Source organism: Ostrinia furnacalis, unplaced genomic scaffold, assembly GCF_004193835.3.
Source record: "Ostrinia furnacalis isolate ACB-3 unplaced genomic scaffold, ASM419383v2 OfSCF2256, whole genome shotgun sequence".
Classification (NCBI taxonomy): Eukaryota; Metazoa; Arthropoda; class Insecta; order Lepidoptera; family Crambidae; genus Ostrinia; species Ostrinia furnacalis.
This window is the reverse complement of record NW_021132495.1, coordinates 237,623-252,525: the sequence shown is the minus strand read 5'-3', so window position 1 is coordinate 252,525 and position 14,903 is coordinate 237,623. Positions and strand designations below refer to the sequence as shown.

The 14,903-nt window shown below is 43.1% G+C and overlaps 2 protein-coding genes across 2 annotated transcripts; one reads left to right on the top strand and one right to left on the bottom strand.

Annotated features, from left to right (window-relative positions):
• Positions 1-4,216: 4,216 nt before the first annotated feature.
• dpa (disc proliferation abnormal) lies at positions 4,217-14,677 on the bottom strand. Its single transcript, XM_028307491.1, has 11 exons — positions 14,368-14,677; positions 13,484-13,585; positions 12,742-12,905; positions 10,192-10,362; positions 9,940-10,038; positions 9,735-9,867; positions 8,901-9,143; positions 7,960-8,188; positions 6,647-6,841; positions 5,600-5,776; positions 4,217-4,337 (listed from the first exon to the last, which is right to left on the bottom strand). Exons 1-11 carry the CDS (start codon positions 14,498-14,500, stop codon positions 4,217-4,219), a joined length of 1,767 nt encoding a protein of 588 aa, XP_028163292.1. The 5' UTR covers positions 14,501-14,677.
• Positions 10,549-11,445, top strand: LOC114354904 (DNA repair protein RAD5). The gene is made up of 2 exons (XM_028307497.1): positions 10,549-10,868; positions 11,181-11,445. Exons 1-2 carry the CDS (start codon positions 10,596-10,598, stop codon positions 11,388-11,390), a joined length of 483 nt encoding a protein of 160 aa, XP_028163298.1. The 5' UTR covers positions 10,549-10,595; the 3' UTR covers positions 11,391-11,445.
• Positions 14,678-14,903: the final 226 nt, after the last annotated feature.

Genomic DNA, 14,903 nt, shown 5'->3' with positions numbered 1-14,903 from the left:
CCGGCGTTCATGCCCCATGCTGAAAATATTGTTACGACACTTTTTGAATCATAAAAAGATGCAAAATTTATCCAAAATCCAAAGACTATGAGATACTACTGTTTATGTTATTGTTGTCCTAAATATTTGAGATATCGCTCATTGATGATTTCTATTACAACATCATATTTTAATTTGTTGCAAACAAAGAACTCGAGGGTCTGGAGTCAGAAAAAAACAAAAGAGTAGCGAAATTGGACGTCGAGAAACAAGAAAAGGAAAAAGAAACAAAAAGAAAAATAAGTTTCTTGATGGCCAGTGTCACGCGGCCAAGGAGGCGACCATGTGCGACCGCAATAAATGTTGTTATTGTATAAATAAAGAACTGCGTGTTTTGATTTCTTAATTTGAAATTATTTTTATATGGTCAGAGTGTGATGTTGCTTAATTTTATTTTTTTGAACAGTTAACAGTTATATAAAAAATGAAAGATAAAAATGTTTGGAATTTTTAACTGCCTACATCAATATTTATGTATTTGTGACTGAGTTTCTTGCGCTGCCCATTTATTGTCCTGAAGCAGTGTAGGGTTAACTGGGGCGTGTAAAAGTGCTTTTTAAAAGCCTATTTGCAAAAATGACTGACTTTTTATGAACAGCTTGTCTATTTTCATCAGTAGTCCTTAGCCAAAAAGCGTAATACCGCAGCTTAATTCATTCAACATTCGCCTTCAATGCTCGGAATATGTTAATGGTCGACCCGCATACAGATGCATTGCGGATAACGCCACTTAACAGTGCGATCTGGTTATGTAACGTATTGATAACATTATTTGGTTAATTGCTTACGTGAGCAAATCGTATGATGTAATAAAATAATATTGATTTAGAGTAATGTTGTCTTTACATGGACCTAAGAACAACTTAACTTCATTTCCGAATTATTTATTTATTTATTTCACTAAAAATCTCTCTAACATTACATATATACCTACCAATGCGATAGAGTAGATTAATTAGTATATATACTATCTCTGACTTTTGAAAATATTTTTTAACAATAGAAAGCAACATTACATGGGAGGTACGAAATTCGCCGGGACAGCTAGTTAATTACAAACTAAAATAGTCTTAACATGCCAATGCTCAGAAGATACTTACAGATATCAAGAAACTGATTGCAAACGAACGTGTTAACGTAATGTTTTCAATAACACTCAAAAAAGCTCGCAATTCGTAAATAATCAATCAACTACGTTACATCACCAAGCCAGGTTCATACATCGCGCCATGTAAATGCTTCAGTTTACCTCTCTAAAGATAGCGGGGCTCGCAGACGCGTGCCTCATGAAATATGAAAGAGGAGGGACTAGGGAACGGGGTCGGAGGGTCACGTGGTAAAGATAGGCTTAGTCAGTTTTAGGCCTATTTTCTGCCGTTTAAAACTCTATGGTGGTTTCTGAATTGATTTGTTTATATTAACTTCTAAGGATATTTTTTTTAAATCAAATTCATACGGAAGTAGAGACTGAGTATTCAAACTTTAGCATAGTTCTTCAAGTTATTATTATTTAAATACTAGTTATAAGATTGTATTCAAGGACGCTTAAAACTCGATTCAAACTCAAGCATATTATTATATTAAAGTCTGATATTGATTGAATTTCAATATTAAGACCAATTACAGGCTGAAACTCTAGGAAAATACCAACTAAAGGTAACACTTTAGCTCGTTTTCGCTTAGAACCATATTCTGAAATTACTTTCATCTTATTTCATTCTGAATCGACTTTCAGATACGGCTTTTAGCACCACATGCTGGCAGCAATATCAAGTTACAATCGCTTTTTACTTACCTATCAGAGTTTTAATTTCAGTTCGTAAATTGCCAGTAAAATCGATAATATGACTATCGACACTTGTCTACTTAGTATGAAAATGGGAATTCGAATGCTTTAAAAGTACTTCCCTAATTACTAGCCAAGCGACGCCACAGGCACTAATAAGACTGTAATAATGGGAGGTATTTAATTTACTATCATTATCGTAATTTTCCATTACAGCAGGTCAAAACTTTTTGTTATGATCTTTCATTACAACATCAAATACCAATACACCATCTCCCAGTAGATACATTTATTTAAAATGCTAATTTGTCGATTTAAAGGTCATAGCAGACTTATCAACTCGGAAAGATCAATCAACATCGCTTTTCTCGAACTGTCATCGCCTTTCGCGCACTGTCAACTGCGAAGCAGGACGTTTACGTTACGGTGCGGATAAGTGTGCGTTGCAGCATGGAGTTTCATACAAAGAATACTGACCGCCTCGAGTTGATACGGTTACGATCCCTTTCCGGGTTGAAAAGTGTGCTACGTCCTTTACTCACAACTCACACATTGTTTTGTGAGCTCACCATGCTACACTAAACGGCACAAAATCGTTAAACAAGGCTGCATCATGTTTAAACTGCGCTCGCTAGTCACTAAATAAACTGACCGTAGTTGAGTTTGCAATGTGATTTTAGCTGACGCTAGCCGGTCTGTCAACAATTTTGTGTGCTAAAGGAGACTGGGCGAAACCCACCCGAAGGGGCATCAAAATCTGATCCGGCAGTTTTGAGAAAAAATTCAGCAAACTCTAAAATATTAGAAGCTAATAAAAACGTTTTTATACAAACGTGTCTCTTTTGTAATGGACCAAACTTGGAAGTAAATTGGTAACACAGAGCGTTTGCTACTACCAGTAAACTGCATTTTTTGAGTTGCTTGTTAATTTAAACTTTTCGATTTCTAGTTGCATATTTACCTAGTGTGGTCTACCAACTGATACTCGGTCTTTCAATTTTATTCTGATTGTTTCTCGGTCGATCTTTTGGTATTTATTTCTACATGAAATGTAGATACATTTTGCTTAGTTAGGTACCAAAATACCGCTTAAATCAGTTTCTTGAAAACTCGTTGTAGGTACTTTGTTTAATTTACTAATTCACTTTAAACTCAATGCCAATAATATCTATGATAAAAAAAAAAAAAAGTCTATCTTGTCTGTGGTAGTAAATAAATATGGAGTATTTTTGCCGGTCAACATTGTTTTTATTAAATCCAATTAAATCTCGAACATTTTGGTCCAAACGAGCTGGATTTATATACAACCAAATACATTAATAGTGAAAAGTAACAAGTACAGTAAAATCAGTGTAAATTTTGTGCGAATTCCTGTAAAATATCTACAACAACAGTGAGTTATACCGACCGCCATGGAATTTGATAAATTGGTAAAGTCACAGGTAAGCGTTTACGACAACATATCGAAGCTACTCCTAAACTACAAGAAAACGGGAAAAGAACGGCTAACTAAAGGGTTTGTTGAGGCACGGATGGAGATGGCAGACAAATATTGGGACAAATTCGAGCAACAACATAACACGTTGTTGTCGGCGGAACCTGAGTACCAACAAAAGTCGGAATATTTCACTAAAGACATCTATGAGCAGTGTTTTGATAACTATCTTGATCTAAAAACGCGTATGAAGGAAAAACTGAACTCATTTGAATGTACACAACCATCTAGTGTCGCAGCAAATAATTCCACAACAGAACAATCACTTTGTCCAAACATGAAACTTCCACCAATACAGTTGAGTACATTTTCTGGTGACTATAGAGATTGGCTGTCTTTTCGAGATGTGTTCAAATCATTGGTTCACGACAAGACTTGAGATATCCCCACAAGAAAAAGTCGCATGGTGTGAGATCTGATGACCGAGGCGGCTAGAAAAAATAGTCCTCAGTGTCTCCATCGAGGTACTCTCCGTGTGTGGTGAGGTGTGGTGAACCATGAGTGCATCAGATTCACTCCCGAAGATATCGGAACGATAAACGTCACCATCTTATTCACGTATTTCTGATATTCGGTTTGGCCGAAGCTTCGGCTGGTTTTTGGCCGAAAACGAAAATATGGCCGAATGTCCATTTTTTGGCCGAAAATGGCCGAAAACGAAAACGAATATTCGGTCGGTCACTATCTATGTTTTATACTTTTTTTGATACCTTTTGTTTAGTTTTGAAGTTTATGTTTTTGATAGCCGTTGTGGGCATATTTTGCAGGAATACATCTTCATTTAAACCGAGGGATTTTCTTATTTCACGCCCGATCGGCTGTCCACCACAATGTGCTTATTTCTAAGAATAAAGCTAAGTAATCCAGTAGTAGTAGAGCTTACGACATGAAGCTTTTCATTGATGAAGTCTATAATTAAGTGAATTTACCTCATGAAGAACACTGCGAGTGGAGTCGTTCATTTTGTCGAATTCATCAATGCAGCATATTCCGTTGTCGGCAAGTACCAATGCACCTCTGTAGACAAAAACGGTTATTTAGAAACAGCATTCTGTAATAAGAAAAAGAGGTGCTAAGATGTTCTTCTTCTTTAGCACCTTCTGCGCTGTATTTTTGTACGGTTGATGTGGCGCTACGCAGCGCTGGCGTCGCAACTTTTTTTTTTACATGTAACGCAACCTCCTTTCGCCGCTGCGCAGGCGCTAGCGAGACGAAGACGTTTGAAAGACGCTAGTGAGTATAAAGACGACTAAATTCTGAAGTGTTAAAAAAATGTTTGCTCAATGTCATTAACAATATGGTGTAATTTAGCTTGTCTCAAGTCATTTTGGTGACAAACGTCAGTGATCGGTACTGCGCCGAAGCCATAGGGCTGACTTCGGTAAAATGATGTGTGACGTGAGGTGCCAAACTGCAGAAAATGGCGGAGGAAATACATGATTATGCATGAATTATCATGAATAATATTATAAGATCGTGCTTGTTTTGTTTTCGATTTACTCACGGAGATGAACAGGCCTGGTTTAACTAACAAAAAAATGGCCGATCGTCTTTGGCAATATGTGGTCCGCACTCACGTTTGCAACACCAGCTGGCGCGTGTCGGGGTCCTTGGTGACGTAGGCGGTGAGCCCGACGGCGGAGGAGCCGCGGCCCGACGTGTGCTGCGCGCGCGGCCGTGTGTAGCGTACTCACGTCTGCAGCACCAGCTGGCGCGTGTCGGGGTCCTTGGTGACGTAGGCGGTGAGCCCGACGGCGGAGGAGCCGCGGCCCGACGTGTGCTGCGCGCGCGGCCGTGTGTAGCGTACTCACGTCTGCAGCACCAGCTGGCGCGTGTCGGGGTCCTTGGTGACGTAGGCGGTGAGCCCGACGGCGGAGGAGCCGCGGCCCGACGTGTGCTGCGCGCGCGGCCGTGTGTAGCGTACTCACGTCTGCAGCACCAGCTGGCGCGTGTCGGGGTCCTTGGTGACGTAGGCGGTGAGCCCGACGGCGGAGGAGCCGCGGCCCGACGTGTGCTGCGCGCGCGGCCGTGTGTAGCGTACTCACGTCTGCAGCACCAGCTGGCGCGTGTCGGGGTCCTTGGTGACGTAGGCGGTGAGCCCGACGGCGGAGGAGCCGCGGCCCGACGTGTGCTGCGCGCGCGGCCGTGTGTAGCGTACTCACGTCTGCAGCACCAGCTGGCGCGTGTCGGGGTCCTTGGTGACGTAGGCGGTGAGCCCGACGGCGGAGGAGCCGCGGCCCGACGTGTGCTGCGCGCGCGGCCGTGTGTAGCGTACTCACGTCTGCAGCACCAGCTGGCGCGTGTCGGGGTCCTTGGTGACGTAGGCGGTGAGCCCGACGGCGGAGGAGCCGCGGCCCGACGTGTACTGCGCGCGCGGCACGAGCGCGTGCACCCAGCGCAGCAGCTGCGACTTGCTGGTGCCCGGGTCGCCGCACAGAAGGATGTTGATCTCCGACCTGGAGGAACGATCCAGGTTCCAAATTCAAAAACAGAATAAGATGCGTCGGGACTGTACCGAGAAGATCGGCAAGACCTGGAGCGAGATCAAGCGAGAAGCTCAAGACCGAACGAGATGGAGGACTGTTGTGGACGCCCTCTGCCCCATCTAGGGGACATAGGACCATAAGTCAAGTAAGTCAAGGGCTGTACCATCCCGAGCACCTGACTTAAGCTTCAGCTAAACCTAGGCGCAGACTACCGATTTTTAGTTGGCCGATAGACCCGATAAATCGGCCGATACCAAATCGGTGTAATGCGCACTTTCATACATCTCCGTACTGATCAATAGCCCGACCCAACTATGGCCGAAAAATCGGTGGTCTGCGCCTAGGCTAAACCAACGCCTGCAGATCGCGTCGGCGATGGCGATCACTGCGCGTGTATAAACCAATGACAGGACGCGCGCCCTCTCATTGGTCGTTTTAAAAAAAAAAGAGGGAACATGGCATTTTCGAGTTTGTATGTATTGAAGATACAAAAAGTATTAATTAAATTATGTCGGCCGTTTGGTGTAGTGGTTCGAAACGGACTACTATTCCGGAGGTAGCGGGTTCGATTCCCGCACAGTACAAACATTTGTGTGCATGAACATATTTGTTTGTATTGGACTGGGTGTTTTCTATGTATAATAAGTAATATATTCTATGCATTTACAAAAATTAAGTATTTAAGTATGTTTATATCCGTTGTCTAGTACCCATAGTACAAGCTTTGCTTAGTTTGGGACTAGAAGCGCAGTGTAAAATGTCCAAGGATATTATATTATAAATACTTGAGAATACACGGGACAACAAGCAATAAATATCATAACCATATTAAATTCATACCTGAAATGAGTTCTCCCAGCAGCATTAAAGTTCTTCTTAGTTCCGCCTAGCAGTTGCAGCAACACGCCCTTCTTGATGTCAATGTTCTCGTAGATGGAAGGCGCTATGGCTCGCGCTAGACGCTCGTAACAGTCCGGCTGGCTTGCTAGGGCCTTGAACAGCTCAATACGTTCTGGCGGGAAGCGGTGTTCTTTTCTATAAAGAATAAAGTCGAAAATGACAAAATATTTGCGAAGATAAATATAGCTTTCTGCATCAAGGACTCAAATTATAAATAAAGCTTGTAAAAACATAACACCCCTGTTTCTTTCGCGCGTTCGCCCTCAATGAGGGTTTTCGCGAATGAAAAATCCGCCAGGTGGCAATACGTAGACGCGAGGTCCAAATGCTGCATGATTGGTTATTTTTGACATTGACAGATATGTCAAAATCCACCAATCACGCAGCAGTCAGACCCCACATCCACGTCCCGCCATCTAGCGGATCGTTCATTCGCGAAAACCCTCATTGGTGCGCCGTAGAATTTCACCTCTGTGGTCACAAAGCGCCATGACGTCATACTAGTTACTATTCACTTACGCCTCCTCAGTCTCCAACAGCCTATCGCTGTGCACTTTCTTATAGTGAAGCGCATCAATATGTGTTCTATGCAGAGCCTTGTGTCGTTTTGCGCGGGTTAACAGAAGCGGGTGCGGCGCAGAAGACGCTCGTTACTGTGGGTGCTATGACGTCGCTCTAAATTCTATGTTAACACTCACCCTTCTTCAGTCTCAAGCAGCCTATCGCTGTGTACTTTCTTATAGTGCAAAGCATCGATATGTGTTCTATGCAGCGCCTTCAGCGTGGCTTTACGTGGGTTGACAGAGGCGGGTGCGACTCGGAAAACGCCCGTCATCACTTTGGACAGAATGGCGGCTGGTATGACGTCACACTAGTTACTACACACTCACCCTTCTTCTGTTTCCAGCAGCCTATCACTGTGTACTTTCTTATAGTGCAGCGCGTCAATATGTGTTCTATGCAGCGCCTTTAGTGTCGCTTTGCGAGGGTTAACAGAGGCGGGCGCAGCGCAGAAGACGCCCGTTACTGTGAGTGCTATGACGTCACTTTAAAATTCTATGTTAACACTCACCCTTCTTCTGTTTCCAGCAGCCTATCGCTGTGCACTTTCTTATAGTGAAGCGCATCAATATGTGTTCTATGCAGGGCCTTCAGCGTAGCCTTGCGTGGGTTAACAGAGGCGGGTGCGGCGCAGAAGACGCCCGTTACTGTGGGTGCTATGACGTCACTCTGAATTCTATGTTAACACTTACCCTTCTTCAGTATCCAGCAGCCTATCGCTGTGTACTTTCTTATAGTGAAGCGCATCAATATGTGTTCTATGCAGCGCCTTTAGCGTGGCTTTACGTGGGTTAACAGAAGCGGGCGCGGCACGGAATACTCCAGTCACGCTTACACGCTCGCCTGCGCCTACGCATTCCACTAGGGCTCCGTGAGCCATGACGCTCACTGTGGCTGGCGTGCGACCGGCTGGCATGTCGTCTGGAAGATAAATGTGGCGTTATAATTGACTGTTAATGGAATAGGAGATCAAAGACTGACATCCCATTCGCCAACTCTGCGACGTCGGAGTGAGCGGTGTCGCGTCGCATCAATGCACCGCATTACACTCTATGCATCGAAATCATAACGCAGCGTACGTTAACGCCCGTGTGGTATCTCTCCTAATTTCAAACCTTATAACTTATAAGTGCTAAACTAGCGTTTCTCAAACTTTGTCGTGACGCTTAGGACGTCGCATGTTAAATCTTGAAACATAGGTGCGCGGCGGGAAAGTGAAGCGACATGTTAGTGCATTTTTGTTTTTAAAATTAGTTTATATGGAGATTTGCAGTGTTTCCCCAACTTCATCACGCTGCACCAGTGTTTCTTGAACTTTCTAGCGCCGCTTATATAGGACATCACGTTCATGACTGAAGCTTAAAAGTCATTGATAGAAGGAAAGTGAAGCGTCACGTTAGAGCAGTTTTGTTTTAGAATAATTATTATTGACGGGATTGCTACCATGTACTTATTTACGAGCCTCCGATATTTGGGCACTGTTGCAAGCGCCATGATCACGGAGTAATAATTTTTTTTTTATTCAGTCAGTCAGGTATTTAATAAGTATTCTGTTAGTGACTATGAAAGTTTAAAAAAGTATAAAATATTATTTTGTTCCTAAAATTAATGTTTACGGAGAGATTCAACTCACCAGGCGACTCCTGAAGCTTGACCAGCTGTTTATCGCTGAAGTGTGAGCGGTTGTGTATAAGCTGGAAGCAGTGCGCCGTGCTGCAGTGCGAGCAATGAGCCGGTTCCGGCACGCGACCGCGCTCCAACTCCGCTGCAGTCGCCGAACCACAGACCGCGCAGCGAAAGTAAGCTTCGCGCATCTCAGGAACTATGGTGGAAGTGCGGATCACCATGCCCGATATTGTTACCAGCTGGTCGATGTCTGTGGATGGATAGAAAATAAAAAAAATCAAATGGCAATACAAGCCGATGACGTCACTACTTTTAGAACAGAGCCTCCGCTACAAAACATGCGCGGACGCTTGCACGCGTATCTGTATCGATAAATAGTATGAGCAGTGCAGTTTGGCGCGGACGCATGAAAGACGTGAGGTTTCTTTCTAAAGCCTGGTCTGTAATTATGTTGTTGTCGCGCTCGCAAGCTCACTGCGGGCGCCCGTTGCACAGTCGCGACAGCAATATAATTACGCGCGAGCGATAAGGATGGGTAGCTTGGGGTCATTGGACAAAATTATATGTGCTCGCAGACCAGACTATACCTGCGCACCCACGGGTGGGCCTACGTAGTAAGTAATAGTAGGCGTCCGCACATTAATAATTAAGTTGACGCACCCGCGCAAGTTTTAGCGTGGGCCCTTAATAGTCTAACTTTTTATGAGCTGTCTAAACGCGACTGTACAAGATAGACTAGTTACTAGTTTAGTACAACTTTAGTACACTGCCACAAGATTAGTGCTAAGATAAATTCTTCCAAACATTTAAATTTAACCTAAAAATAGTAAAAATAGCTCACCCTCTGGATTTAGGTCTCGCATGTGTCTCTGAGGAGCGTTGAACGGACGCACTTGTATCTGATGCTCAAGCACAGCCGCTGGGTATTTTTCGAAGAACAACTCGTTTACTGCCGCGTCAAACGCTGGGACCACCTTTGAAAATATTAACAGTGAATTTATAATTTTTTGATCATGGTATATTTAAATATTTGTATCAATTTTTACCTCTTGTGGGTAGCAGATTAGCTGCCTGTGTAGTTTAGGGTCGAATACTCTGACGTGATCGCAATCTACATCCAGGAATGGTTCTTCGAGGGTAAAGATCTGGAAATAAGGCGTAGAATTCATGACAATCAGAAATGTATTACAAGCCTTTAGTAGATACAGGACAAGAGCTTCCTCGTTGTGGATAAAAAAAAAGTAAATGGTCCTTCGAGCCGGATTACCGGACTCTTGGTTTTCTTTTATGATGCTTACCTCTTCTAACTTCTGTTCATATAACGGTTCGTTGGTGATTGCGGTGGGTTCGACGAATCGTTGGATGAATTTGATGAATTTCTCGCGGCATTCTGTGATGGCTACGTCTGTTCCCCAGACTACCAATTGGGGCTCACTGGATGGCGCAGTTTCAGCGGCACCATCTTCTGCCTGTAGGTAAAAACAAAATTAAGAATAAGCAAGCTTCATGATAGGCTTTGCAGATATTGCTAAAGCAGATTTACAGAGTGAAGTGTGCAAATAATTTATGCATTTAACCTCTTTGACATGTCTATCATAACACTCTTTGATCATAGTTAATGTCAGCACAAATGCCAAGTTCATTATTTGACATCACATGTAAGAATGTAGGGAAATAGTGTAAATTGGACAAAATTGTAAAAATGACCGACACAACGAACCAAATGCCCGCTAGCAGCCAACATTCTCTCTCGCAAAAAGAGTTTGATTCAACAACGAGTATAAAGCTGAAGCAGTCTTCAGTTTTCAGCAGCTGCCGTATTTGCCTGTCTTCTATCTTCGATCCTGCTTACTTGACGTGCGGCCACAAGTTCTGTGAGGGTTGTCTGGACCAGTACTGGCAAGTTCGGGACAAACCTAACTTCCTCATCTGTCCGTTGTGCCGGGCGTTGGCTTACAATGTGGATTTTATCAAGGTTAGTCTTTAAGCTACTCCTACCCTTCTGGTCCATATCCTGGCGACTACCAGAGAAATCTAAGGTTATAGCGCGCGGTCGAAACTCGTTTTGATCATTGCTGATACAGTACATAATATGAAGTGATTTTAATTAAAAAACGATTGTTACAATATTCTACTAACTAGCATTACTGCTATTGACGTAGAGTGATTCTACCTTCCAGTTTACCGCTCGCAAGTGTCGGCAGTCGAACGTTGTTAGGCTAGGTTGATTTCAACTGTAGTACTGAAAAGTTCCTGCATAAACATATTTTTCTTATTTACATTACAGAAAGGCGACGACACGGAGCCAGAAGGAGAATTCCGCAAAAACTTTGGCATGTTACAAAACATAGAAGATTCAGATCTCAACAAATCCACAATCCTGTGCTTCAAGATTTCAATGTTGATACCAGTTTTATACTACATCGTGAAGTGGCTCAAAGTACCTGCCATTGAATTTGTCTCACTGCTGAGATGTAAACTGTGGTATAAAATGTAAAAATCTAGCATGTGCCTTTCTGTTCTATTGAGTGACATTAACATAAATTATATTATTAGGGTATGGTAATAAAATTGTGTAATTCAATACTTTTTCAATATTCATTGGTCCTTTTTCATTTGAAGAACATACATAATTAACTTTCATGTTCATACTTGGCCCCTCAGATAGGCAAAAGAAGGGAAAGCAAGTTTAGGAAGTTTAAAGCTCATGACAAAGTCATCTTTTTCCCTTAGACATACAAAACCAAAAGGTATAATTAACTTATAGTCTTGTAGGAGTCAGGGTCCAGCTGATATCCTGTAAGGTCCCGGCGTCATCGTCCCGCGCATCAGTGTTCGAGGTACTCCTCAGCACTCTGAGAGAGCTTGGGGTTCCGTAGTTGAGTGGGGAGTTCATATCTACATCTGTAAGGATACGCCATTTACTTACCCGTCTTGTAGGAGTAGGCGCAGGCACGTAAGGGGCCAGCTGATGGCCTCTAAGGTCGGCTCTCTGGCGGGCCGGCGTCATGGCACCTCGCATCAGCGAGCGGGGAGTACTGAGAGAGCTTGGAGTTCCGTAGTTGAGTGGTGAACTTATGTCTGTCTGTAAGGTTATATCATTTATCATTTACTTACCCGTCTTGTAGGAGTAGGCGCGGGCACGTTAGGGGCCCGCTGATGGCCTCTAAGGTCGGCTCTCTGGCGGGCCGGCGTCATGGCCCCTCGCATCAGTGAGCGGGGAGTACTAAGGGAGCTTGGGGTTCCATAGTTGAATGGGGAACTCATGTCAATGTCTGTAAGGTTACATCATTTACTTACCCGTCTTGTAGGAGTAGGCGCGGGCACGTTAGGGGCCAGCTGATGGCCTCTTAGGTCGGCTCTCTGGCGGGCCGGCGTCATGGCACCTCGCATCAGCGAGCGGGGAGTACTGAGAGAGCTTGGGGTTCCATAGTTAAGTGGGGAACTCATGTAAGGTTACGTCATCTACTTACCCGTCTTGTAGGAGTAGGCGCAGGCACGTTTGGGGCCAGCTGATGCCCTCTAAGGTCGGCTCTCTGGCGGGCCGGCGTCATCACATAACGCATCAGCGATCGAGGTACTCCTCAGCACTCTGAGAGAGCTTGGGGTTCCGTAGTATGAGTGGGGAACTCATATCTACATCTGTAAGATTACATCATATACTTACCCGTCTTGTAGGAGTAGGCGCGGGCACGTTAGGGGCCAGCTGATGGACTCTAAGGTCAGCTCTCTGGCGGGCCGGTGTCATGGCACCTCGCATCAGCGAGCGGGGAGTGCTAAGAGAGCTTGGGGTTCCGTAGCTGAATAGGGAACTTATGTCTGTCTGTAAGGTTACGTCATTTACTTACCCGTCTTGTAGGAGTAGGCGCGGGCACGTTAGGGGCCAGCTGATGGCCTCTAAGGTCGGCTCTCTGGCGGGCCGGCGTCATGGCACCTCGCATCAGCGAGCGGGGAGTACTGAGAGAGCTTGGGGTTCCGTAGTTGAGTGGGGAGCTCATGTCTATGTCTGTACCTGGAAATACAGTTGGTAAATATTTAGTTAGAAAGGTGAAGGAGAGAGGTAGATTAAACCTTAAAATAGGTAGTAAGAGCTGGTGACAAAAAAAATAACACAAATTAACCAAAAGTGACCAAGATTTTTGTTTTTCATGAATATAATACTGGATGTGTACACAGATAAATCTGGCTCAGCTCTAGATGAGTTTAATTACTGTATAATGTCACCCTTCAAGGGGTAAATTCAAAATTGAAATAGGTAAATAGCAAAAGTATTGAGTCTAAACTTTGAGGTCCTTTGGTTTCAATCAAGTAAAAAGTTTACCTCTGGTAAATTAGAGAGGTTTATGGAGTCACATGGAGTGGGAGAGTAATGCCCGTTTTAACCATCAATCCCTAATTTTTAAGTGACCCCTTCAAAATTAGGAAATGATGGTGTAAACGGGCTTAAATGATCTGATGATGAAAGTCTATTTCTTTTAATAATGTGCAGTCAGTGCAGAATCAGTTATTGTGGAAATCCTTGAGAGGCCTTTGTCCCGCAATGGACGTTATTTGGCTGAAAGAAACAAGTGAACAAAATCCGAGTATTACCCAGAGGACTTGAAGCCAGCGCTCGCGCCGGGGACGAGGCCGCGGCGCCGCCGGGGGTGCGCGGGGTCCGCGGGGTGCGCCGCGGAGTGCCTGGGGTTCCATCTGGAAAAATAATTTTTATACAAATTAAAATGATTTCTTTTGTGTTGATTTCTGCAATCAGTCGCCAGACTATAATCAGATTTGTTGAGTCTTTTTATTATTAAAGAGCAGTTAGCTTGTGCCTAAGCTGTCTTCTTAAATTATGTGGTTTCTTTTCAGCCTTTTAACCACACATTGTCATTCTCCAGTAATCCATAGGTGAGTGGGTTGGGGTGATGAGTAAGACATTAAATATGCAGTTTCTTATAGCGCTCTATTTCGTAATGAATAAAATGAATTATATAAACAAAATAATAAATAAATAATCTAATATCCTGCTGCCCTTATTGGGCATCCATATTAAATTAAATTGTATTTTACCAGCAAATGAGTGAAAAAAAGAAAAAAATGATTATTTATTTAGTACCAAGGATTTCAAACTGATATTTATTGCTCGGAAACATTTAGGTACTATAAATAATGATTGAAGATTATTACTTACTAACACCCCCAAGCTATTGAATGTTAAGCTACTTTTTGTATTAAAATGATAAAAATAGATAAAACAGTTATATGGAATATAATCCATATTTTATTTACTACATAAATGGTGGTAGGAATGTAAATACTAAAATGAAATGATGAATGAATGAAAAAACCTAGCTCAGCGAGTTTTACTAGCCGGCACCTACCTATACCTATGAATGAATAGGTTATGGAAATAAAAAATAACTTATTAAGTTGATACAGAAAAAAATAATGTAATAGAAACTGAGATAATTAAGAAGAGGTAAACAATATACCTTTAGATGGTGTACCGGTGGATCGCTGGGGAGTCTCCGGCACGACGAGCTGTTGAGATGAGCGTGTCCTCCTTGAAGGTGTTGGGGCCTCGGATGAGGCTTGTGACGGCGGGCGTTTTGATGGAGTAGACATTATTATACTAATCTATTACTTATTTAATTAACACGTATTTATCTCACAAAACAGTAAGGACAATCACATTTGCACAAAACACGAAATAATCTTGTTTATTTGTAACCACAACAGCACAAGATTTTTGGCGCGTATTTTGACACTTTTATTTTTTAATTTTGTGACACACCACAGACTGTCAGAAACTAGTGACGTACTTTGATTCCGTTCAATTGAACATTTCAATTAATTATGCTGAAAAATTACAAATAGTTAATAAATTATGGTCATAGTACTCTTATCAGCTCTGAAAGGGATCGTAACCGTATCGCCTTTCTCCTCGCCATCACCTAAGCGTCATCAACCTAACGTAAGAATAATGTAAACAGAAGCAGCCATTGGAGTATTTGGGGGTCATTTTTCA